This window comes from Schistocerca cancellata, chromosome 11, assembly GCF_023864275.1.
Source record: "Schistocerca cancellata isolate TAMUIC-IGC-003103 chromosome 11, iqSchCanc2.1, whole genome shotgun sequence".
Classification (NCBI taxonomy): Eukaryota; Metazoa; Arthropoda; class Insecta; order Orthoptera; family Acrididae; genus Schistocerca; species Schistocerca cancellata.
The window spans coordinates 10,428,475-10,456,354 of NC_064636.1; the positions used below are offsets into that span (position 1 = coordinate 10,428,475).

Genomic DNA, 27,880 nt, shown 5'->3' on the forward strand with positions numbered 1-27,880 from the left:
CCCCCCCCCCCCTCCGACTACACAACCTGCTTTAAATGACCCTGCAGATAAAGGTCGAGTGGTCTGAGATCAGTCGATCTGGGTGGCCACTCCACAGAACCACATCGGCCAGTCGAGTGCCCGGGAAATTGATAATATAGGTACTGACGAACACCTGTTCCGTGTGTGTGGCGGAGCACCGTCCTGTCGAAAGTAAGAGAGAACCCTGCCACCTTCATTCAGAACTGAGGGAAACACCACGTCTCGCAGCACTGCCAGGTAGCATTTAGCATTTAGGTTCCGGTCAATGGAAATGGGTCCAGTTACGCAGGTAGCCCCCATCACACATCACACCGTAACCTTAACATCGCCGACTGCCTCGAATGGCTCCATCCGGTGTGGGTTCCGGTCACTCCGGTATCCACGGTTGCGACGGTCGACTTCCCGGCTGACAAAAAGTATTTCCTCGTCACAGAACGAGACACCTCATGCAGAAGAGGGATCTTGTTGAATGGCATACGTCTGACTGGATCACCCTCCGGCAGCTGAATCTTGAATGGATGCCATTAATAAGCACGAAGGATTTGTACAATCGACGACTGAATCGTTCCACTTTCTGCCGACAAATATCGCGCGCTGCTCTGCGGGCTCTTCGCGAAGACCACCGGAACCACTGCCGAAGTTGTCTCGTCAGGTGGCCACACCGCGCCTCGTCAGCTACACTCCCAGTTTCTCGGAATTTGAAAATTGCGCACCTGAAAGTGTTGTGTGAAACTGGAGGTCTTTCTGAGTGCCAGTTGTTAAAATCTGCCATTACGACACAGAAATTCCACGCTCCAGACATCAAAATGGCTTCAGTTCTCTCCTCCTGGGTGAAAGCCATTTTCAGTTACCTGAAACAAAAAAAACAAAAAGTATTGTAAATTTTGAACCATAACTGCTACTCCGAATACATATATTCACACGAACCTGTTTCCATTTTAAAAAATTGACAGATTCGAGATCACCGATTTCGAGAGGGCTCCACGGTCGGTACCTACTGTAACAGATAGACCACCTCACCCGTACCTTAATGGAATACTCAGGTTTCCCCATTCCTCCTGGATTTTTGACATAACAACGTGAACTGTGACTTTTGACTCACTCTGTATATTCATAAACCACAAATTTTAAAAAATTTGTAGCCTATGTCTGTCAGAATGAATAACACAGGCCAACGATGGAAAAACCTTTTTTGCTGAAAATACCTTAATTATTATGTTTTTTAGGGTGGTAATTCCAAACATGATACTTAAAAAAACTGTGTCAATCCACCATTTCTTCAACATTTTACAGTTAAATTTATTAAACTAAGCGATTTTTTAAAGAATTCGACAGCTTTTATATACTTAAAAATAATTTAAAAAGGGGGTGTAACGAATGTAGACTGACATCGGTAGCACTGCTGAAAAGCATTTGCTGGCAAAAAAAAGAAAGGTCGATTCCATTTTTGTGTTAACAGATAGTGTTTTGTTTACTGTCAACCTAACCTCATTTTCCCGTTTTCCATACATGCGCTCAGTATGATGTCTAATCGTGGTTGTAAAAACTCTGTTGAAAGTATGTTTTGTTATATTTGTGGTGAATTTCTGATTAAAAAACACCAAAGAAACATTACAGACTTGTGAAAAAGGTTTATTTGTCATACTTCGGATCTAAACTTGGTGATCGAGATAAATCTCGGGCATCGCATAAAGCATGTTATGTGTGTGTTGAAGATCTGACAAAAATGGTCCAAAAATGAGGAAAAAGCCTTTAGATTTGCTGTTCCTGCGCTTGCGCACATGGATAGCCTGTGACAGTCTGAATTTTTATCAGAGTACTGTGTAGAAATATGAAGTAAATCAGTCAAGAACTTTTTGAGATTTTTGGTAACTATATTAAACAACGTCTTGTCTTTATATAGTAGTATAGATGACACGAGGGATACGCTACAATCACGTCTCACTCTCTTCTCTCATGTCCTATGACACTTGGAACTGCAGTCCGTAATCTGTTCAAGTTGTAGATAGCCTTTCACTTCCTCACTATCTCTGCTGCATTCGCAATTTCATAAGGCATAATCATCAACACTGTCAAAAGCTTTCCCTAAATGTATGGATGCTTTAAACAATGGTTTGCCTTTCTTCACCCTGTCTTACCTTATAAATTTTAAGGTCTTTATTGCTTTAGGTATTTGAACATTTCACTGGAACTCAAACTGTTTTTCCAAAGGCCAGCTTCTACCAGTTTCTCGATTCTTCCGTAAAGAATTAGTGTTAATATTTCGCAACCACGATTTATTGAAGTGACAGTTTGGTCATTTTCACACCTGTCAGCGCCTGTAGATTTGAAATTACTTTATTCTTCCCAAAGCTCGAGGAAGCTTCACCTGCCTCATACATCTTGCGCACCGTATGGAATGATTTTGTCACGTCTGGCTCTACCTAGGATCTCGATAACCTCTACTACAGGTGCCTCGTTTCAATTCGGGTCTTTCAATGCCCTATCAAATTCTTCTCTGAATACTGTAGCTCCCATCTCTTCTTCCTCTACCTCCTCCTCTCTTTCTATAATACAGAGGAGTCCAGAAAAATGTATACACTCTTCTATAGTCAATATTAATGGAAAAAAACAATATACCGTTACAATCCTCGCACGTGGGGAATGTTAGTTCGTGTGCTCAAAGTGACTCCTATTAGCGGCCAAATGACGTCGGTGCCGCTGAACTGTCGACCAAACTGTGGCTGTCAGTACTGGCAGTGTGACAGCCACACAGGACGTCTCGAGGGTTTCTCGTAGCTCGTTCAGTGTGACTGGCTTCTGTCGATAAACTTCATTTTTCCAGGTCCCCGTATAGAAGTAGAGGTGTAAGGTCTGCGGACCACGGTGGGTACCTGACATCTCCTCTTCAACCTATCCGGCGCCCCGGTAGATTTTCGTCCGAGTAGGCTCAAACAGGTCTGTGGTAGTGAGGCGGAGAACCATCTCGTCGTAGGTAAAATCTTTCATTTCCAAACACCTCTCGGACAGTAGGTAAAAATTGACATTTGCAGCGTAGGAAGAGATACACCTGGCAATCGAAACGCATATTACAGACCACACCAGACATTAACACACAGTAGGTTGACATGTTTGTCCACACGAACACGAGGATCTTCAAGTCACGTACACACAGTTGTGGCAGTCTACAGTAGCATTCAGTTCGAACTGCACCTCGTCAGACTGGATAACCGTCCCTGCAAACCGTTCGTCCTCGCGAAACACAGCTCCGAACCACTCGCAACACTCCATCCTCCGATGCGGGTCGTCCTCGTTCACAGAGTGCAGTGATCTCGGAATGTACACTTTCCACTTTGCAGCCTCGAGAATTCGTCGTACGCTCGGTCGCTTTCGTGTGCACCCCAATTCTCAGATTTTTGGGGTGACCTAGTAAAATGTTGCAGCACAGTAGCACTGGAAGCTGATGTTATTCATCAGCCAGACTTTTTGTTATTTTTCAAAGAGCGTAATCTAATCACAGTGCACACACGGTTTCAGAATCGTGAAATGAGGTTGTATAAAAGGAAGAGATCCGGAAATACTGGAAAGTATTAAATAGATTATTTAATGATAAGACAGAGATTTCAAAACCAGGCTTTAAACTGTAAATCATGACCAGTGGCACATGCCAAACAGTACTGTCGGCTTCAAATTTCTCCCCAATACGATAAATTGTCGTACGTGTCGGTTCCCCGAGTTCCGTACACATTGCCGTTGTACATCTGTCACGTTTTCGTACTTCCTGTACCACTTTCGTACAGCCTCGTGTTTCTCAAACAACAATCTTACTTCATTCACTGCCAAACTGTCATCTGGTGCAAAGCGTGCACCGAGATCTGTCGAGAAAACACTGGACTACGCTACCACGCAAAATTGCAATGATATGTCATTTTTTTCCAAAGGTATTAACTTTTCCGGACTCGTCTGTATTGTCTTCGAGTTTGTCTCCCTCGTATGTTCCCTTCTACATACCACTCCCCCCTTTCAGCTCTCCACTCTTTCCTTAGTACTGCTTTGCCACCCGAGATCTCCATATTTGTATAACCAATTCTCTTTTCTCCAAACATCTCTCTACTTTTCCTATAACGACACCTGTCTTTCCCTCAGTTGTGTATGCTCCTATTTCTTTACATTTACCCTGGAGCCATTCTTGCTTAGACAATTTGTACTTTCCGACCATTTCATATTTCAGTCCATCTGTAGTGGCCTTTCGTCTGCTTCATTCAGTGCATTTTATATCTTCTCCTTTCATCAATTAGATTCAATCTATTCCGTGTTATCCAATAACGATTTCTACAAGGCCGCATCTTTTTACCTATTTGATCATCTGCTGCTTTCACTATTTAATCTCTCGACGATACCCATTCGTCTTCTACTGTCTTCCCCCCCCCCCCCCCCCCCCCCCCCCCCCATTCTAATGAACCTTTGCCCAATGCTCCCTCTGAAACTCGAAACAACCTCCAGTTCATTTAACTTATCCAGGTCCCATCTCTGTAATTTCCACCTTTTTATAACTTCTTCTGTTTTAGCCTGCTGTTCGTAACTGACAAATTGTGGTCTTAGTCTGTATCTGCCACTGGTCAATGCTTTACGGTTTATAACCTAGTTTTGAAATCTCTGTCCTATCATTAAATAATATATTTAATAATTTCCAGTATTTCTAGACCTCTTCCTTTTATACAACACGGTTTCATGGTTCTGAAACCAAGTGTTCACTGTGATTAGATTATGCTCTGTGCAAAATTCTACCAGGTGGCTTCCTCTTTCATTCCTTTCCCTCAGTCCATATTCTCCTTTTATCTTATCATACATTCTTTCAATCTCTTCATCACCTGTGGAGCGACTTGGCACATAAACTTGTAGTACTTTGGTGGCCTCTGGCTTCGTATCTATCTCGGCTACTACAATGCTTTAACTATGCTGTCCGCACTAGCTTACTCGCATTTCTGTTATAGCCATTACAAAGCCTACTCCTACATTACACTGAATTTATTTTCTCTCAATAACCCTGTACTAATGCGGCAAGAAGTCCCATTCTTCCTGATACCGCACTTCACTAATTCCCACTGTCCCTAGTTTCAACCTGGCCATTTCCCCTATAAAATTCTCTTACCTCCGTACCGATTAAGGTATCTAACATTCCAACCTCCGATTCACGCAATCTCAGCTTTGTTTCTCACGAGGATTATATCCTCCCGCGTAGCCCCCACTCGACGAACAGAATGGGAGAATATTTTACCCGAGAGATGCGATCGCCGTTAAACAATACAGCAGAGCTGCACGCCTTCAGGAAAAATATTGGCTGTAGATTCCGGTCACTTTCAACCGTTTGCAGTAGCAGCGTGAAAGGCCGTGTCGGGCAATGACACGAGGCTGTATCAGTCAATTGTACAGGCTGTCGCCCCTGTAACTACTGAAAATACAGCTGCAGCCTCTTCGGGAACCACACATTTGTCAGACCTCCGCGCATGTGCCCGTCCGCCACGGTCACAGTTGAGATGCCGCTGCCCGTACACACCTCGAGGCCAGCGAGCTGCCCCTTCTCGACAAGATTCACGGTTCCCAGGGAGGAGTATACGAGAGAAATGAATCGGAAGACGACAGTATGGAAAGGGAAGGTGGGAGATACGACAATGTGAGAAGAATACGATCGGGCGCCGAAAGACCTAAATCGAAACGAGGCCTCCGGAGCTCGCGACATTCCGTAAGAACCGTGGACAGCCTCGAGGAAGCCCTCCGGTCTGGTGTGCGAGATGAATGGGACAGGCAAAATACTCTCAGACTTTGAGAGGAATATATTATTTACAATTCTGAAGATGGCAGTTTCTGAAAGGTGTGAAATTTACCAAACTATCAGTTTAATAAGCCACGGTTGCAAAGAAACTAACACAATTCTTTATAGAGGAATGGAAAAAGTGGTAGAAGCTGACCTCCAGGAAGATCAGTTTGGATTCTGGAGAAATGTAGGAACACACAAAGCGATACCCATCTTACGACTTATCTTAGCAGGTGGTTAAAAAAAAGGGAAACAAATGTTTATAGCTTTTGTAGATTTGGAGAAAGCTTTTGACAATGTCGACTGGAAAACTCTCTTTGAAATCCTGAAGCCAGGGGTGGTAAAATACAGGGAACAAAAGGCCACCGACAACTCGTACAGAAACCGGACGGCAGTTGTTAAAGAGTCGAGGAGAGTGAGAAGGGAGTGAGACAGTGTTGTAGCCTATCCCCAGTGTTATCCAATCTGTACATAGGACAAACAGTAAGGGAAACAAACGAAAAATTTGCAGTAGGAATTAAAGTCCAGGGAGAAGAAATAAAAATTTTGAGATTTGCCAATGACATTGCGATTCTGTCAGAGAGAGCAAAGGACCTGGCGGAGCAGCTGAACAGAAGCCTGTAATAATCATGAAACACTGTCAAAGCTTCCTGCCTGCCTGCAGACAGGCACAACAAAAAGAAAAAGACACTCACACATTCAGCTCTCAGGCATAGCCGTCTTCAGAAATGGAAGTGTGAGCGCCCCCCCCCCCCCCCCCCCTTCTACACACACACACAAGCAGGCAAGCAAGCACATCTCAGAAACTAATTACCACCATACCTGGCAGCTCTGAACAGAATGCTGGCATTTTCTGAAGAAGGGTTTGGCTGCTATCCCTTCCTGTTTCCCATCCCCGTCCCCTTCAGATCACTGTTGTCTCATTCCATGTGACAGCTGCATTCCAGTCTGAGCTGCTGGAGGTGGCGGCCATGTGTGCTTGAGGTGTGCTTGCTCATGTCAATGAATGTGTGTGTGTGTGTGTGTGTGTGTGTGTGTGTGTGTGTAAATATGTAACTGTCTTTTTGTTGTGGCAGTCAGCAAGTCGACGTGTCATCTTTACGGCGAGTAGCAATCTATCTTTTCCTTATATTTGTGATGTTCCAAACTAGAATTTCCATTGTTTGCTTATGTCCTGTATAGATTTACAGAAAGCTTCTGACAAAATTGAATGGAATACACAACGAAATTCTGAATGTAGCAGAGATGTAGGAAACAAAAGGATACCTATGACTCCTAAAGAACCCAGATCGCAGTTAGGTTCAGAAGGATGTAGGCCGCAGCAGTTATTCGGAGACGGAGAGGTTCGCACAGAGCGAAGTACGGTGGCGAACTGCACTAAAATGTTTTTCGTACCGAATACGACAACCGATGACGACGAGAGTTCTGAGACGAAAATGATGGGATTGAACAAATGCATGATAAAACATGAGGAGTTATTGAGAACTTAACTACGATGTGGGACTGTAACTCTGTGGTAGGTAAAGGAAGAGAAGAAAAGGTCCCGCATCGCTACACTCGTGTTACAAGCGAGCGGCGTGAAAGGACTCGCTGCCTTCCCCTTATTTCTACCGCGAGATACTCGATTTATCGCGTCGGACTGTGACACGAGCTTTCACTCGCTGCGGTGTCTCCGAGTTACCCTCCTGCCCCGAACTGGTGGCCGAACACTACGGGCGGGGGCACCGGATGCGATTCCGACGGAGCAGCTCGTACCGGACCGGACGGGAGAGGCGCGGCACTGGGCGCCCGTAGGGGGCGACAGGACGCAGCAGCAGCAGCAGGAGGATACGGACCGGGATATGGAACTCGGAGGGACAGTGGCACTCGATACGAATATTATATCGGCAACTTTTACGCGCAGAAGAGATCGGAAGACCACAGAAAGTTTCAGACAGATTGTACGGTGGTAAGACAGAGATATGAAAACCAGATTTTAAAATGTACAACACTTCCACGGGCAGATATGATGCCCGAACAATTCCTATGTTATGAATTGCTGACTAGAAGTGATGAAACTGCAGGAAGATAGGAGGTTACGGAGACGGAACCCCGACAGGTCCTTACGGACAGAGGTCATCGAAAGCCTCGAAGAGAATGTCTGGCGACAACTGATCCGAGTGATTTACCGAAATAAGGCGAGTAACGAACACCGCAGCTTTCAGAAATGCGACGAGAAAATGAAGTTCGGTAGAAATCCGGCGCCGTACAGGAAACGTTGAATTCGACTGATGAAAGGTGAAAATATAAACGTGCAGCAGGCAAACGAGTGTATAGGTGTGTAAAAAATGTAGACTGACAGAATGTGCAAAATAAGGCAACACAGGCAAAAAGCAGTGCCCGAATGGCAGTTCTTCGAACTCAAAATGTTTGGGACCGAACACCAAATTGTTCCGGCAGTACCTCAAAGTCGCAAGATCTGTAAACAGTTCGAGTACTTTTCTCGGACTGTAACTCTGAGCACGCAAAGAGCCAATCGTGCACAGACGAGACACACTCCCGGCAGACAAAAATAAAATGAAACTTCTGTGACGGCAAGCTGTTACACAAATTTTCAATTGCAAACGTAGTTGCAGCAGACTAAAGTAATACGGTATTTGTTATACTGTCTTTTGTGTTCATTTTCTGATTGTACTACAGCATTATTAGCAGAACAAGAATTGAAGCTTTCACAGAATGTCTGAGGTGTTATTTTTAACAATTTGCTAAATGTCATGTTTCAAACTTTTGCCCACATCCAAAGTAAATAAATTAAAAGACACTGTCCTTTACCACTAAAGCTGTCACTTTATTTGAAAAAAAGAAAAAAAAGAAAATCATTCCACACTAAGCCTTCGATCGGTTTATACTGTTCGGCCAGTTTCGAGTGTGCACATACATTTAGCGTAAACTTATAATACGTGTTCAAAAGATCCTTTTCATTCTTTTAATAGGGTGCTTAACAGAAGTCACACAGCAGTGAAGCAGGTCAAAGATTAAATAAAGTGTCCGCGAAATGTCTCAAACATACGAGGACGATATACTGACACGAATCTCCCGAAGAGTGATACACTGTAAATTTAAGGCATAAACGAAATGTATCGGTGATACGAGATCTGCCTCATAGGTGCTGAAACACGTGTGGTGAATAAAAGCATTCTGAACATTTTTTTAAATACGAGGGCACGGTGAACATTAATGCGTCCAAATTGTTTATGTCAAAACTCTTAAATCCTTTTAAGTAAAACAAACCATATTACTACTGTACATCTTTATTCTTTGCCTCTACTTATTTATTTCTCAACACAATCACACTGGTGAAGCCTCACTTCTCACAACGAGAGACCAGGTTGATACTGCCACTACAGAATGTGAGGCCACAACTTCACCACTGCTCGTGCCGTTTCATCACTATCAAACTGAAGTCTTCACAGGTGTTACAGCTCGGGAGAGAGACAGAAATCGGAAGGGGTCAAGTCGGGACCGTACAGAGGACGGTCGACGACAGCGAATCTGCGGTGTCAGATTCTCGCACGTATTGCAATGCGAGTGTGCAGTCTGGCAGTCGCCCTGGAGGAGAAGGTGCTCCGAATGTGGACAAAGTCTCCAAATTTGAACCTCAATCACAGCACGCAGTTTCTCACAGACCGACACAGTTACGTTACATACTGCCACGTTACACACTACACTTTGCAGCCCTCTAGCAGCACAGTGCTGCAAACACGTAGACGTGAAGAATAAAGATGTAGAACGCTAATAATGTTTTTTTTCTGTTTAAAAAAAAAGCTCTAAGAATTTTCACTTGAAATATTTGGAGGCATTTCTTTTCATCATGCTCTCTTGATATATTTCAGCCTAATGACACACAAATGGTAAACTGTCTTCTGCACACACAACTACATGCAGTCGAATACATTACACAGTACAGCCAAGCAGCCCAGGAGTGGCACTTGGAACGTGAACAAATGTACGTACATTCTGTGGGGACCGATAAATCTGCGTTATGGTGCACAGTAGATAATTTTCAAATGGCAAATATAAGATTAAAATATTCACATGTAAAACTGATTGTGAGACGTGCAGTTCAGAAAGTGGAAACTATTACAAAGTGACACAACTGCTGGTGTATGTGAGCCACCCACACACCAGGAGTCGTTCACGAGGCACCCACCTACAGGCACGGTCCACTACTTTCAAATTAACCGCCAGCGCTCGCAAATCTGCAACGTGTGTCCGGTAACAGAGAAATGACGAATTGCGAGATAGCGGCATGGTACTGTCAAATGTAGTGACATTTTATATCAAACAAGTACACATTGGTGATGAAAATTCATTTATATCAGTTATTATACTTCCTGTTCACAAGTTCTTAACTCATGGCAATGGCTAAATGTACAGACAGTACTCTGAAGCTCTCTCTGAATACCAGTTGTTTAAAAAAAACTGCCTTTTTTGCACTTTTTTAATGTACTAAAAATTTTATTTGTTTGACCAACAAAACAAATTTTGTGTCTAGGTCTAATGTATGTTGTCCTTTGAGCCTTCACAATGACAACCAGAGCAAAAACCAAAAATTAATTTATTATTTACTTGCAAGTATCGTGAGGTCGTTAGCACCTCTTCATTATTCTGTAATTTTCCTAATACCAGGTCGAGTACTAGATGGTGGGCAGCCTTTCGAAATTTCTCGAGGGTATTTTTCTTGTTGTTGCAACTTCAAAAATGCGTTTTTTTAAATTTTTTTTTATTTTAAAGGTGCATTTCGCTTAATTGAGGTAAAGCATCAACATTGGTCTCTAATTAAGTTATTTACATTTTGATTTGGTTTATGATCGAAAAGCAGTTCACTAAGAATATATCATTGTTTTCTGCATTACACATTGATAATTTTGGTCTAATTTTTAGTTGTTCTGCAGCACTATACATTTCTTATGTTTTGCAGAGCAAACTTTTATGCACACCACTGTTATGTTTGCTTTTGTACTTCTGAGTATGTGTTTTGTAGTGTTGCCAACCTATCTTTCCAGTAGTTAGTCTTTGACCTACAACCTTTTTTTTTATTAGATTATTGTGTGTGTATGATTCTATTTAATTATAGCTGCTGTGTATTCATATACTGTATAAGAGTAGGAAAGGACTAGTGATGTAGGATTTTTATTGTGTGTGGGGGCAAGGGGGAGGGAGAAACCATGATGAGTGGACATAAGTGTATAGTAGTGTGATGCAGTGTGAGCTAGAGGAGAAGGTGGGGAGCAAGAAGTGAAATGAAATTCTGAGGGGGTAGAGTGGGAGGGGGTGATGGATGCAAAGGTCCTTTTCTTTTTCATTTAATTTCATCAACTATTTTATAGAGTGTCTGGTTTCTAATATTTATTAGGTCATTGAGCAAATGTTCTTAGAAAGGAGAAAGATGTTTGTCTTTATTGATTTTTATGATATAACTTTTTCAATATTGCTTTGTCTATGGTGTTCTGGTTTTAGATGATCTGTAAATGTTTAATGGTTTGCACTGTATTCAACTGCTCTGATGTTTTCTTTATATCTTGTGTCGAATGTCCTACCAGCCATTCCAATGTATATCTGCAACGGAGCTGATAGATGCCAGATTGTTGGTGTCTGTCTGGTTTTGATTTCAGTTTTTGGATGTGCTTTTGTATTGAGTTGTTTGTTTAGCAATATCCATGCCTTGTTTTTTAAAACAAGTTACCTTTTTATGCGCAGATTTGTTGTTGTAGGACACTGTATGCCATTTCTTTTGTAGAAGTGCAAGTTGTATGAGGAGGTGTGGTTTGGTTAGTTTTCTCCATTATTTGTCTCTCTATTTTTTTGTTTAGTTTGTCAGCCATTGTTTCTATGTGTCCATTTTTAATGCCATTTGTTATACAATGGCTAGCTCTTTCTGGTAATTAGAAGCGTTTAGGGGGATCCAATTCAGCATGTATCTGATTGCTGCTCGTTTATGGCTCTGCGGGTGGTTTGAGGTTCCATTTAAGGTAATGTCACTAGTTGTGGGTTTTCTGTGTATGTCAAATGTGTGTTTATTATTGTCTTTTCTTATGGTTATGTCTAGAAACTTGAGCGAGTTTGCTTGTTGTTGTTGTTCTGTTGTGAACTTTATTTTTATTTGTACAGTATTTGTCTTTGTGTAGTTGCTGTATTCCGTTTTCAGGTTCATCTACCACGCATACTATGCCATCCGTGTATCTATACCAGTATATGACAATGTAGCTTTTCTTTGTTATTATGTCTTCAGATATTACTTTTTCTATACGAGTCATGAAAATGTTGGCTTAATGTTCCTCAAATAGATGAACCCTTGGGTAAACCACCTTATTGTACGTAGTATTCTCGGTTGAATTCAAAATAATTTTGTTGTGTTATTAACTGTAATAATTTTATTGTTTCACCTGTGTGTTCATGAGATAGTTGGTTGTGTGTTTTCAGGTTTTATTTTTATGGTTTCATTAACAGGAATAGAACTGTACATACTTTCTAAATCATAAGAGAGCAGTGTTGCTGTGCTGGGAATTTTAGTGTGTCTGATATGTTCAACCAGTTGAGGGGTATTTCTGATTGTTCTGAAATTTTCTAGTTTATAGTGCTGGGTGAGCTGTGACTGCATTTGCTTTCCTAGCAGGTGTGTCGGAGCTGCTCGTAGGCAGTCGAGTGCCCCAGGCAGTCGAGAAGTGCCGACCGCCTTAAGTGGTCGTGTTCACTGTTGTGGCTACTACGTATTTATGCAGATTGTTTTTCACGAGTCTCATTGCCTAATTTATGAAGTCTCCTGTCGACTTCATGCTTCTGAAACCGTACTGTTGTGAATTCGTTCCGTGGAGAAGTCTTCTCTCCTGTCGTTTACCACGTGCGACATTCTCCGAAACCTCACCCGAGGTATCGAGAGGGCGAATGGGTCTGTAGGACTTCGGAGCTACGGGATTGTCGTTCTCACCTGTTTTAGAGATTAGCACATTTGCTTTCTTCCACGTATCTCGTGTTGTGGAGGGAATCTCCAGAGGCACTGTGGACGGATGTAACACAGTCCTTTAACAATTATATTCAGTGGTGCTGAGGAGTCAACTGTCTGTCGCATCTCAAAAGACCACGTACGTACTGTTAAAAGGGCACCTTTTACGAGGTCTGACGGTCAAATCGAGTGACAGGTCCGTAAACATGAAGCCCGTCACCAGGTATGTAGGCACCGTCTCAGACAAACGACACAATTATGTTGTACGTATTGCAGAAATGAGTAACAGAGGGAGGAACACGAACAAAATTATTACTCTCATCAGTTATAATTACAAGCTGCCAATGCAAACAATAAGAACGTATCGTAACGCCATGCGCCGGCCTAGCGCCGAGCCGTGCGGGTCGCGTAACCGGCAGGCTAGGCGCCCAGCCTAGTTGCATCCTTGAGCCCCCAATTACCAGTTCTCGACTGATGCCCCTGGTTACAAGAGTCAAGGATAACACTTTATTAATAATTGTAATACAAAGTAATATCACCAGTAACAGTTACATTTTCAGCAAGTACACCAAGTCCTTTCATCCACACACGTATTTTCTCATCATTAGAAACTTTTCTACACGAACGGGTATACAGAGTAAAGGGCATATTACTATAAACAAAACTAGGTCTACTTTGCGTCTTCAGGTCGATTCCACAGTGCCAGGTCTCGTAGGCGATCGTAGGATACTGTGCGGAGTGCTCGGGCCCACAGACTTTTGCTCTTAACACCGGCACAAATAGTTAACAGGGTGCAACACGGAATACTTGTCGAGACGTCACGAGAAATACTCGTGACGCGTCCCCTCGACCTCTAGATACAGAAAGAGGTGGCAATGTACTAGTCGAAGGAAGAACAATAGCACAAAGTGCCGAATTTAATAGGAATACGGTCCACAAGTGGGCAGCAAATTCAAAATCGTGTTCTCCACCTGTGGCAGAAACAACGGGACGATGCCCGAACAGCGAGGTGCATCTACAGTTTTCTGCCAAATGTAAAACAGAAACGAGGAGTGAAGCACCGGAATCCCTCGAGGGGCCCGACACACTACTCAACCGTTCACAGGCCCTACGCCACCTACTGGCATCAGATCGGTAGACGACAAATTCCCAAATGCGCCTACGGTGAAGAAGGTGCACCAAAACATACTATCCGTGGACTACCCGAGTAGCCTATACCGATCACTAGCAACTAAATCTGAGAACAGAAGACTCGATGTGGAGACATACTGCGCTGTGAAACAGAATGGCAGATCCGAACGGAAGACTCGATGTCGAGACATACTGCGCTGTGAAACAGAATGGCAGATCTGAGACGATACTGCCGACACTATTTTGAGAAAGGCTCGGGTAGTGCAGTTATGTTACGAAACGACCCCGTCTACTGCACTACGAGAGGTCGCGACAGACGACGCCGTGGAGGCAGCCGAGGTCGACAATTCCGAAAGGAGGGCTGCCGACACCGTACGCGTGTCCGTCGTAACGACACCGGAGATAAATGCAGCCACGGGTCGCGTCTCGGCACTCGAGGAACCGGAACCCGGGTGCCGCGAGCCGGCCCGCGACTACACGCGTCGACAGTGACGACGGTACTGGCTGGGAACGGGCCAGCCTACGAGCAGTGGAGCGGGCAGACGCAACCACCGCACCCGAGGAGCTGGCAGGGCGTGCATGCTGGCCGAGGAGCGACGGACTGCCTTGTGGAAAAAATCTGAAGCTATCGTAACAGTGGTAGACGCAGATTTGGTAATAGATGGCATTTTTATTCACAGTAGAAATAGTTTTTTATATTAGTAGTAGTAGTAGTAGTAGTAGTAGTGTCCACACTTCCTCCCCAAAACCTTCCTGGTGCAGGAATACAATACGCAAGGTTGGTAAGTACTAGGTGATAAATACAGTGGACTCACGGCATACGGATGTAAAGAATGTGACGTACTGAGGTCCGGCTCGGTACGGAAAGTGCACTCAGATAGCCGCAGCGGGTAAGCGGGAAATGCGAGATTCGAGTCCCGGTCCGGCACGTATTTCCGTACGTCACTGACAGGTAGTACGTCTCTACCTAATACAGCTGATTTCGAAGAATTCACAGTCGGCAAATAAATTTCAAATTATTTTTTACAGCTGTCGATCATTAATGATGTTCATTCCTTCAGACATACAAGTAAATACTAAACTGTACACGAGACCTAGACACAGGAGTTGTTTTATGCCAGCCACACGAATAAAAAGTTTAGTTCGTTAAACGGTGGAAACTCCGGGTGGGAATATCGACAGTGTAGGATAAGACACATTGCCACTTGCCGTAAAGAAGACCGGTTAAGTTGCAGACGGGCACAATTAAAAGACAGTTATGTAAGACACTTACGTATGTATCTTAATTGTGCCTGTCTGTAACCTAACAGGTCTTCTTTACGGTGAGTGGCACTATCTTTTCCTGTGTTGCTTTTAATCCGTTAAAGGAGTTAAAAAATTCAGTTCTTTTCAAAGCTTTAGGTACTCAGAAAGAAATTAAGAATATTGCTCATTTACCAATCAGTACAAATTATGAACTTTCAAACAGTAAATATAACTAATATAAAGGAATTTTCATCACCTATGTGCACTTATTTAACACACAATGTTTTTTGACCTTTTTGGTCAAATTCAGCACACGAGACACGAGACGGTACCAGTGGACAGTCTCGAGCTCGTCAGTTAGCAGCTCGGTTCACCGGTTCTCTCGTACCGGACGTGTACGGTAGACTTGCCGCACTGGTGATTAGTTTGAAAGTGGCGGATCACATCTGTGGGCAGGTGCCATCTGAGCCCCTTCTGGTGTACATATGACTCACCTACACCTGGAGTTCGACAATCTTTTACTACTTTTAACTCTGAGAAGGCTATATCTCACAATCAACTTTATACTACGAATATTTTAACTTCACATTTGTGATACGAGAGTTACCTACTTTCCACTGTTACGTAGTTGATTCTAAACTTCAGTTCCATCAATCAGAGAGTAGACAAATGTACAATCTGAGCAACCCTCCTAACTGTTGTGTGTGTGTGTGTGTGTGTGTGTGTGTGTGTGTGTGTGTGTGTGTGTGTGCAGAAGTTGGTTGGTTTTCCTAGTATTCTGCCCTCTCCCCTCTGCTTTCTCCTCAAGCAGATCGTGTAACGTCGTACTGTACAAATGTAACGTCCGACTGCCCGGGCACTTGGAGTTTACACCTGATGACATCCGAATGTACAGCATTAGCAGATTGCGCACTCTGCCGTAGTGGAGAACGAAACGTTAGAGAGCACTGCGATGACAGTGGCGTCCTCTAAAACCTGTCGTGAGCCCGGACGTGTACGCGTGAGAACTAGCACCCGATGTCGCGCTCTCGAGGTACCGTAGCAAACGTTTTACAGTGATCGGCAGTCGACACGGAAACTTAAAGGCGGCACAAATGAGCAGTCCCACACTACCACTCTATTCACTGCTGCAATCACATTCACAAATTAAAAAATGACAAACCTCTTTCAAATCTAGACTCTGGTGAGGACACTGCATTATTTCCTCATCGGCAACCACATCTAGCACTCTGTCTTTCAAACTCTTTCAGTTGAAAGTGGAGTTCACGCATCTGAAACACAAAAATTAATGTCAGACCGTGTGACACTACTTTCCAAAAACCATTTACAAACAGGTGTCACATGTTTCGACATACACTCACTACGAAGGTATTCCTACGCACCGAAAAAGTTGCCAATTTAACTGTCTCGATGTCGATCGACAGCTAAAAATAAGCTAAGTGTACGATTGAGTCTACCCTGCCACCTGTCTGTTCTACACACCGAAAAACCGTTCGTTTAGGTTTTTACGTGAAATCCTCTGTGTGTAGACGATGAATAAATATAACGGCAGTGGTATTTCAGTTATTATAAAACACAGATAAAATGTCAGTGAAACTTCCCACCGTTAATGTTTTGAGACGTACTCCAAATGGAAATTATATTTACTTCTAGTATTGTGGTCTTCGAAATATACCTCCGGACTTCCCCGAGCTACGGATGTCGACGTAAATAGGCATTTAGAAAGAAACGAACCATTCCTCGTAGATCACAACATTAAATGCAACGAGCAGATAGAAATCACCTCCATATTAAAACTGAATGTAATAAAATGTCCACAGATCCGAGCACCGAATGAACAGAGAATATAGTTTAACCGAGGCCCGTATTAACAGCAGCGTACAATTCAGACGTAATAATGTGAACTTCACTTCGTAAGTAATAAAATAAATAAGGGATTAACAAAAATTTTAAGCACTGATTGCTGATACAAATAGAATTTAAGCATAATTACATTAGTGCAGTGTTGGGATAATTATAGTAATATCGTGGGACAAGTGTAACATTTCTTCTTGCACTAGCAGATGCATTTCTAGGCTAAATTTTACATGTGGCAATAACATCTACAAAGAGTATACTTTTGATGTGACTACACCAACAATTTTATTTACATTCAAGCTGCAGTTTAAATTCCCCAAAAAACAAATTAGACATAAGCCTATACGACAACCGTGGACGTGATCACTGGGAGTGCTTTAGCACTGTTTAATTTGGGTGATTACAGTCAGGAAGATATTGGGAAGACTCTTCCACAGAACTGAAGATTACTCTACAGAGATCATACAGGGGCAGCGATTTTCCCCTTATGGACGGTACGGACAAAAAATGTTACAAAGTGCTGGAACTGAACAAATTCCCTTATAGCTTGTCTAAAATTTCAGCTTCTAGACCCTTTAAAAAATTAGTTTTCAAGAAAAGTACTACAACGATGCATTGTAAAGTGATTTATTTACAGAATATATCTGAAAAACTATACAAATACCTTAGGTCAGCCCATTTCAACAGCTTCTATTGATTTTATTTAATTAGTTAAGTCCCCAGGCTGATTTATTTTTTATTGCTATCTCTTGTCATTCTGTTTCCGAAAAAATGTGTGAAATTTATTTTTCAGGGTCAATGCAATTTTGTAGAATCCTGAAAATAGGCATGCAAATACAAATTTATGAGATGGATAAAAGACTCACTACAGAGAGGAGAAAAAAAAATCATTATAAACAATATTTTGTAGTGGTAACATCTACATGTTGGCTATACTGTTAGCAAAAACTGGAGGAAAAATGGGGAAATCCCACAAACCAAGAATGTACTTTTCCAAGAGACGAAACTTACATTCAGTGAGTCTGAAGAGTAACTGCTAAAAGGTGAATTAATAAGCTTCATTAGTGAAGATTACAATTAAGTGACTAAATGGCTGCATACTACATGTAGAATGCAGTTAATTATTTTGATAAACTATATTTCTTCTTCCATAACCTATGCTTTTTATGGGAAGCAATAGCAATGCCAAAGCCGGCCGTTGTGGCCAAGCGGTTCTAGGCGCTACAGTCTGGAACCGCGCGACCGCTACGGTCGCAGGTTCGAATCCTGCCTCGGGCATGGATGTGTGTGATGTCCTTAGGTTAGATCGGTTTAAGTAGTTCTAAGTTCTAGGGGACTGATGACCACAGATGTTAAGTCCCATAGTGCTCAGAGCCAGCAATGCCAAATTGTAAGAAAACCTTAATATTACCTATAGAAAAACAAGTTACTGGCTTCCTATGTACTGCAACAGGATGTTGATTATTTTTGAAGGTCACTATGTATTATGCATAAATAATAGAGACACTTTTATGTATTATGTTGTTAGAAGATCACTATATTGAATAGAATTTTTTATTTAAAATAGATATTGGCTTATTTCTAACAATTACAGTGTACCCACAGTAATTCCCAAACAAGATATTTCATTTTTACAGTTCTTATCAGACCTCTCACATCAGCTGAGAAAATGAGAGAATACTGGAAATGACTCAAGGAGAAAGGGTTAAATGATGATATTAAGGGGTGGGAAGGACCGGGAAAGGCAAAGTTTAACTCCTGATCAACATAAGAAGCGAAGAGAAAAAGCGACATTTAATCAAAGAAAATTCAGAAATAAAGTCAGAGCCAGCAGCGAAGGCGTTGGTGGTGATGCTTGCGTCACCTACACCAATGGTCCATATAAATCTCCTGCTACATTAAGGAAAGCAGTTAAACGTGTGGAAACTAGTTTACCTAGATGTCCAAGAAAGTGCAAGAAACTTGTCTTGGAATTAGCTGCTGCTCATGCCGTTTTAGTAAGTGAACAAAAGGTGAAAAATCAGATTCGACGCCTAAATCCAGGCACAGAAGAACCCGTTGCTACTTTTTATGTTCGAGATGACATTTTGTGGCAAACTCCTGGAATGAAAGGTGGAAAAACCAAAGTCCAGAAGAGATACATGACCATGACATTGAAAGAAGCCCACACTATATATCAAGAGGAATTCCCTGACATGCCAATAAAATTGTCCAAGTTCTGTGCATCGAGACCAAAGTTTGTGTGCATCTTACAGGATACACCGCACTACGTGTGTCTCTGCTGCTACCGTGAGAACGTAAAGCCACTTTTGTAAGTTATACACGACGTTGTTCCACAGTTGAAAACCACATTTTCTGACCTCATTAGCACAATAGTCTGCAATCAAGAGAAAAACATTTGCATGTTGTCAAAATGTGAAAAGCGTGCAAGTGTATCTTTGAAAGATAAGTATTCTTCGGATGAGAACTTAATGCAGAAGCTGATGAAAATGGACCCAATGACAAACAGTGAACCGGCGAATCACTCTGAAAGAGGTTCCTGGTACTGTTGGTCAGAGTCTTGATGCTCTTTCAAACATGTTACCCCAATCCTTACAACATACATTTATTAAAAGACAACAATCAAAATTTTTTGAAAACAAAAAGAATTCTGCAGACAAGAACATCTTGGTGCAAGTAGATTTTGCAGAATATTATACTGTTCAACTGCAGAATGAAGTCCAGAGTGCCCATTGGCCAAAACAACAAATCACTTTGTTTACAGCATATATTTGGGACTCACAAAATGATGTATATCCTTGTGCTGTTGTTAGTGATGAACTTGATCATAATAAATATTCAGTGCATGCTTTCCTAAGTAAAATTGTAGAGCACATTATATTCACGGTGTAATGGTACTTTGACTTCCGCAAAGTTATAATTTACGATCGCGCACGCAGAAGAGCGCTGCGCCAGCGACCGATTTTATAAATAATTTTGTTCTTTTTTTTTTTTTTTTTTACTTTTGCGTAGTTTTTTGTTTTTAAGAACTAATGGAGGACTCTCTCTCTCTTGTCTTGAGACGAAAGACGTGTATTTTCCCGCTGTGTTGAATGTGCTTTTGGTGAAAATTAAAATTACATGTCAAAGTGATGATGTTTCAATAGTTAATGAGAAGAAGAAGATAAATAAAAAGGTAACACCACAACGGACCTAGAGGTAGAATCTGTCACATTCATGACTGATGGTGCAGCCAGTCAATTTAAGCAGCGTTTCCTGTTCGCCAACTTGACATTTTTCAGAGAATGCCATAGAATAAATATGTCATGGAACTTGTTTGTCACATCACATGGCAAAGGTGTCGTGGACGGGATTGGTGGAACTGTAAAGTGTGCAGTCTGGAATACCTGCAAAACTGGGAAACACACTCTACCTCGTGCTGAGGACTTTACAAAAGTTGCACGTGAAAGATGTCGTGGCACACACATTTTTTTATATCTCTGCTTTGCAAATTGCAGATAATACAGAGGAATTAGATCAAATGTGGATGGGAATAGTTCCAATAGAGCAGACAAAAACCATCCATGCTGTTACACCTATTGCTCCACGTATTATTGAGTACTAGCATCACTCGCTATCTCCCCAGAGGTTTGCGCACAATTTCAAAAAGTGATCTTCAGCCAAAGAAAATTCACAAGAACTGATCAATCATACAGCTTTGCATCAAGGGGATTTTGCTCTGGTTTCCTATGCTGTAAGAAACAGATCAACATTTTTTGTAGGGCAGGTGATTTATGTGGAAGATGGTTACGAAATTTCACTTCTTAGAACGAATAACGCAAATGGACAGATATTTACATTTCCCCCAAAGGAAGATAAATGTTAGGTAGGAAAAGGCCAAATTGTAGAGAAACTAGCTGCACCTACTATAAATGAATAAAACTGGTAATTTTCGAGTGAAAGTGTCATTCCGTTACTATTAAGTGTCATTCCATTACCAGTGATTTTTTAAATTTTGTTAGTAAAATATTGGTTTCACACATTTATCTCACACCATTTTGTTTCCCATTTATCCCTCTTCACAATATAATTTTTGTGAATTTTTATACAAAATGGATGAGCTGAATTATTGTTGCATTATAAATGAGAGCAACATGCATGTCTGAATTGTGCCATTCCGTTACCAGAAAGTTTCTTTTACATTAGTATCATTATATGAATGAAACTTCAAGTATTAAATTACGTAACTTGTGTTCCTTTGCTTATGTAGAAAATACAATATTAATTTTTTTTGTCTCATCATGATTCTTGGCCTTTTCAATCCTTAATGGGCAAAAACAATCACTGAGTGTCATTCCGTTACTGACAGAACTACCCAGACATGTAAATGAAGTAGCTCAAATATCACAGTTTGGTTCCTGAAGGAATGTACTCAATTCACAGACTGTTACTAAAAACTCTGTTTCTTTTATGTAATATAATGGCCTTAAATTTATATCTCAAGAATCCATTCTTTCTCCATCCTGAAATTTAAGCCGCTGTTTGCAAACACATATATGAAAATATATCTTTTTCATTAAAAAAAAAAAAAAAAAAAAAAAAAGCATTTTGACTTTTTCCGAAACTAAATTTTTTGAAATTTTACTAAAATCGGGCATATGTTGCAGCATAGTAGTGCAACATATCAAATGTTCAAATGTGTGTAAATTCCTAAGGGACCAAACTGCTTAGGTCATCGGTCCCGACTTAAACCAACTAATGCTAAGACCACCACACACATACAGCCAGGCTTCAACCTCCAGCGGGAGGGGCCACGCAATGCGTGACATGATGCCGCAACATATCACACTAAAGCTTAAGCCAAAAAGTTTTAAAATGTCATCATTTTAGTGTGCCAGTTACATGTTCCACAGATCATTTGAATGATTACACAGGTCTGCAACTAACAAACTGCACAGGATTTGTTAACTTTTTCTTGTAGATTTTGACCTCCCAAAGACTGAAAAAAATATTCAAAAAATTCTATCCCCCAGGTTTTTATGTATATTGCAGTATTTATATTCATTAGTAATAAACCTAATTTAATAATTATTAAAAATTATATCAATTATAGTTGATAAAATAAACTTAAATTTAAAAAATACAATGTTAACTATTCTTTGTTACCTCTTGCAGGTTTTACCATGAACTCCTGGGTGCCAGAAGCAAATGCAAACAATCTTATTGTTCAGTTTTATCGTGTTGCGACAAGTCAAATGTCGATTTGTATCTCGCATGAAATGAAGAGAAACTCACAGTAGACATATCGCTATTCGAGTGAACAGTGCTGTCGTTTCTGTCTAGTCGTGGCTACAAGAGGTTGTATTATTTCTCCAAACAGTTTTAGTTATATCTGTGGTGAATACACTATTAAAAGTCAACAGAGAAACGTAAGTGATTTTGTGAGGAAAGTTTATTTTGCTTACTTTAAATTAAAACTTGGCGATCAAGATAAACCGTGGGCCCCACATAAGGTGTATAGAAGGTGTGCAGAAGATCTACGTTTGTGGTTTAAGGGTAAGAAAAATGCATTTCGATTTGGAATTTCTATGATATGGCATGAGAAGAAAAACCGTACCACTGATTGTTACTTCTGTTCAGTTGTCGTAAAGGGACTCAATTCAAAAAACAAAAGAAGCAAAAGTTATCCTAACCTTGACTCAGCTACACGGCCAGTGCCCCATAGCTCTGAAATACATGTCCCACGGCCACCTTCCAGTTCGGATGAATACCTGAGTGAGTTGGGGGACGAAGTTACATCATCTCCTCAGGGTGAATCAAGCTCAGATTTTTCGTCAGATGAAGATGAAAGGCCTCAACTATTTTCTCAAAGTGAGCTCAATGATCTAGTAAGAGATTTGGATCTTTCAAAAGATGCAACCGAACTGTTAGGTTCCTCATTTTCATGGTACAGACTCTGAGAAAAAGAATTTACCCAGTTTTTCTCAAAAGAAGGAAATTTAGTTTTTTGCAATTATGTGGAAAGACTCGTGCATTGCTTTGATATGCAGTGTGACTCATCTGAATGGCACCTATTCACTGATTCATGCAAAACTAGTCTTAAAGTAGTATTACTGCACAATGGAAATAAATTTGCATCACTTCCAATGGGATATTCTGTGCATATGGGTGAAGACTTAACGATTTGGCCATTATCCTGAAAAAAAAAAAAAAATCAAATATCAGGACCATCAATGGATGGTTTGCGGGGACTTCAAAATACTCACGATGCTTTTGGGTCGGCAGGCAGGCTCTACTAAATACCCATGCTCCTTATGCTTGTGGGATAGTAGAGCCAGAGAACAGCACTGGACTAAAAGTGATTGGCCACCCCGAGAAACTTTAAAACCTGGAGAGAAAAGTGTTATCAAAACTACTTTGGTACCACCAGGAAAAGTTTTGTTGCCCCCCCCACCCCCCACCCCTCCGTATCAAACTGGGGTTGATGAAACAATTTGTAAAATTGCTGCAAAAGGATGGGAACTGTTTTAAATATCTAAGTACAAAATTCTCGAAGCTGTCAGAAGCAAAGTTGAAAGAGGGACTTTTCACTGGCCCCGACATAAGAAAACTTTTAACTGACATCCTCTCTGTGGAAAGAATGAATGAGAAGGAAAAAGAAGCTTAGGTATCATTCAAGGATGTAGTGCAAAAGTTTTTGGGAAATACTAAGGATCCTGACTACAAAACCATTGTTCAATGGATGCTAGCAGCATACAAAGCTCATGGCCGCAAGATGAGCTTGAAGGTCCATTTTTTGCACTCCCACAGAGACAGTTTTCCTGAAGACCTGGGATCTTACAGTGAAGAACAGGGGGAGCGGTTTCACCAGCATGTCCGAGACATAGAGACGGTACCAAGGAAGGTGGGATGACACTATTATTGCTGACTACTCTTGGATGCTTAGGTGGGAAACTAAAGTTGGAAATCGGGAAGGGACTTGGCGAAGTACCGAGGAAAAGAAGAAAAGGTTTCATAAAAAACATGAATAATTATAATAATGTTATTATATGTCTCAAAATAATGCTTAATTGGTTGTAAAAAAATATTATGTTTGATAATTTTGAATAAACAAGTGCTTTCACCATTTTTTGTGTTTGAATTTGGAAAAAAAACCTTATGTGATAGAAAAAAATGGACATCACTTCTGAAATGAGCCCATTCTGAAGCACATAACTCAGCAAAAGTATCTCATGCAGCTGACAAAAAAAAATTTTTTTTGCACACCTGTGTTATTTTATTGAAATGATTTGGAACGAGTCAGTTCACAGGATATGTAGACAAGATCAGTGTTGACATCAATAAACACATTATTTCTAATCCTACTACACTGTATACATAATTTTTACTAGCTACCAGGTTTTAAGCAGAATCCAGCAGTGGACTAGAAAGATCTGTCTAAGAGAAATGATTTTATAGTAGATTGACAGTTGCTTCACTACATGTCAGACATTTTACGTATAGTGATTGGGCAAATGATCAAAAATTTTTGTTGCTGTATACGGAACTCATTTCTCAGTTACTGGCAGATTTAATAGGGGGTAATAAAGGTCATTTGTTTCTGTAGTACTGTAGGTATGTACATCACATTCCTTCTCAAACTGTGAGGGATTATTTACAATGAAGTTCATTAGCAAAAATATTTATTGTGACAGCGCAGTTGAAATGCCTACCGTGAACGCCACGTATCATTTCTAGTGCTTGCTTTTGTACACTCGGTACTATCTTTCTAAGTGATGACTAGCCGCAGAAAATTATTCCGTACGACCATATTAAGTGGAAATACACAAAATTTGTCGAGTAAAAGTAGCTGAACTTAACTGGTTCAGAAGCTCAGTAATATGCTCCTTCCTGTTCAAGTTTTCATCAATATGTGCATGCAAAACTTTGGAGAATTCTTCCCAATCCACTGACTCCTGCTCACGTGCTATGTCAATTGTCGGTATGCCTATTTGCTGAACAGAACTGAAAGCAGTGTAAAATGCCAAAACAAAACACCTTCAGTTGTCATTTTACTGAGCAATCAGTTTCAGCACTCCATCATGCCATCTTCAGACCTACTGACCAACACGTAAGAAGAATCCCAACTCTAGTCCAGTCAAAATAGGGGCCAGCATTCAGTGACCGACACATGTCAATTTTTGGCACAGCGATCCCTTCGGTCATCACTTGCCGACGGTGGCCTTACGGAGACTGAATGTAGTGTGTGGGGTCTTCTTTTTTTTTTTTAAAGGTTTAGGGAGAGTCAATTTTTAGAGAACTACTTAGTAATTCTTTGGAAAATATTATTTACAAACTGCTCCGTTGTTTTCTCTCAAATGGTATTTATTGCACAACACTAGAATCATCCACAAAAGTACGAATTTTACTTGTTGAATGTTGAGGATAAGGTCATTCACATACATGAGGAATATGAATGGACTCAAATGTTTGAAAGCTCAACGATCGATACAACAGAAAGAGCAAAATTTTGTTTACTCTATGAGTACATGCAACACACAAAACATAATAACACATTTAACACTACGAGGTCCAAATGTTCACTCAATTTGAAGGGAATTGGACCGATGCTAAGGTGTGGCAGTCGGACCACTTGGCACGGAATAAAACACTTCTTTTTTTTGTAAATTTTCAGTCACTGATGCCCTACAGGATAATTTCTGTATCAAATCCTCATTTAGGGAAACAGTATTATTGCACAGTAGAAGATAATAAGAAATTAAATGTAAGATTCACAAGTCTACATCTTCCAGGAATCTGCTTAAGCAATTGGGATTTAGTATTCACTGACAAAATTTTTTGTCACAAATCCACTGTAATATTAAAGTATTTCATTTATACAATACTACAAGAATTAACGACTCTTGCCACCAGTGAACGTAAATTGGCAGAGAAAGCAGTGAAGCAGAGTTGTTTCTCCTTAATAAGTATAATACCACAGAGGGATTCTGGAATATGAAAAGATAAATATGTCCGACATGTAGTCCCATAATAATTAGCTCTCAGTCATTGATTCACTTGAAACATTTTATACATTTACACTAGGCACAGACACGATACACGGAACTAACTACAGATATGCATCACAAAAAACCCTTGACAATATAATACATGTGTGATATGTCCAAAAACTTCTTTTTTTAGTCCCTGTGTTAATAAATATATATACCATAAATTATATGGGTGGCATTCTTTCCTAAAAATCGACTTATCTATCACAGTTACCTGTTGTACTTACAATATAACATGGCTTATTTGTTACATTCTGCAGTGCACCAAGGAATGCTAAATCAATATTGTAAATGGAAGGGTTAACACCAGAATACTTACCACAAAGTTGCCCGGTCTTCATTATGCTGGTAGACTGACAGTTCAGACGAGGAAAGAGCCATCGCACAAAATGCTCCATACAGTTTAAGACCAACCAATTGTAGTAAGTCTTTGACCATATACTCAATTTAAACAGCACTGCAACCACGTCACCCCTTCAACAACAAACTCGTGCTAATCTTCTAGATATGCAATGTGAAGATCACAGGTTGAGGGATACCAAAAATCCTCACGCACAACACGTTTTCTGTGCCTCGTAGGCCTTTCCTTTGGCTGCACTGTAATGCTCACTGCAGCTGCAACTGGTGAGGATTGATCTGCCACAGCCAGCAAAGGGTCTTCATTTACGGCTGTTGGTAAAGTCCCCCAGGCAGCTGGCGTAGGGTCCTTTATTGCTAATGTAGCATCTTCTACTACTGGTGTAATGTCTTCTACTACTGGTGTAACATCTTCTACTACCACTGTAGGGTCCGCTACAAATGGAACATAAAGTGTTCCAACACCCTGTAAGAAAGAATTAAACACACACTTGTGTCCAAACACACTTTCCCTCCAAACGTATTCATCCAAATGGTTTTGCAAACCACTGCGGCGCCTCTTCCCTCTCCCAACAACTCTTTTTACTTCGTCCCAATGTTGCTCCATTGTACCAACCACTTTATTCCGAAACTGGTAATTGTGATCGGCTGCAAAAGTCTGTAGGTCCACTTCCCCGTCATCCTCGTAACTCTCCCATTTGTCTGAACATATAACAGTCCCATCCTCGACGTGTTCTTCGATAAGACATTGCAAATTCTTTGCATCTCTCCTCTCGACCACATTCAAAACTAGTTCGCCACGTTCTTTCCCACAAACGACTGCTCCCCAAACCCAAAGTTCTGGTAAATACTTTCCCATATGATTCTTAACACTTCCAAATGGCGATTCGCCCACCTCAACTACAACTCCTGGGCCTCCAATTTTTGCTCTCTTCTTTACCAACATTGAACAAATTTCCCTACATGATAAAAACCAGTCGAGAACAGAAGTCTCGCTCACTCCTGCCAAGAGACTTGTAGATAAAACAGACTTGCGTACACAGAAACAGTATGTCATCAGAACAATAACTCTAATGGTAATCCTAGCATTCTCAAACCACGTGCCTTTACGAATTGACCTCCACACTTTGTCTTTTCGGCAGCGCCACATGAGCCCATCACTAGATCTTTTTGTTGGAACCTTGACACAGGACATGGGCTTAAGGCATCTAGCGCATATGTACTTATCAGCAAGAACACCAGAACTCTTCAGAAATTCAAATAAACGCGAATTATCGTCCAGAATCGAATTAAGAGTCACAACAGTTATCGAAACTCCTTGGTCCCTTTGTTCATCACACGAATTCGAAGCTCTTTTTCTTTTACAGCAGCTTGCCTCCCTACAACCAGCATCACTTGTAACATCCATTGCAATAAAGCAACAAAAAGCGACATGAAAACAGCCATACGCAAACAAATGCTCAA

The 27,880-nt window shown here is 41.0% G+C and overlaps 1 protein-coding gene across 3 annotated transcripts; it reads right to left on the reverse strand.

Annotated features, from left to right (window-relative positions):
- LOC126108720 (uncharacterized) lies at positions 1-27,880 on the reverse strand. Of its 3 annotated transcripts, XM_049914051.1 has the most exons (4): positions 26,379-27,880; positions 17,695-17,846; positions 16,336-16,444; positions 1-872 (listed from the first exon to the last, which is right to left on the reverse strand). In XM_049914051.1, exon 1 carries the CDS (start codon positions 27,822-27,824, stop codon positions 26,553-26,555), a length of 1,272 nt encoding a protein of 423 aa, XP_049770008.1. In that variant the 5' UTR covers positions 27,825-27,880; the 3' UTR covers positions 1-872; positions 16,336-16,444; positions 17,695-17,846; positions 26,379-26,552. The 3 variants fall into 3 exon arrangements, with proteins under 3 accessions (XP_049770008.1, XP_049770007.1, XP_049770006.1); XM_049914050.1 differs by lacking the exon at positions 17,695-17,846; XM_049914049.1 differs by lacking the exons at positions 16,336-16,444; positions 17,695-17,846.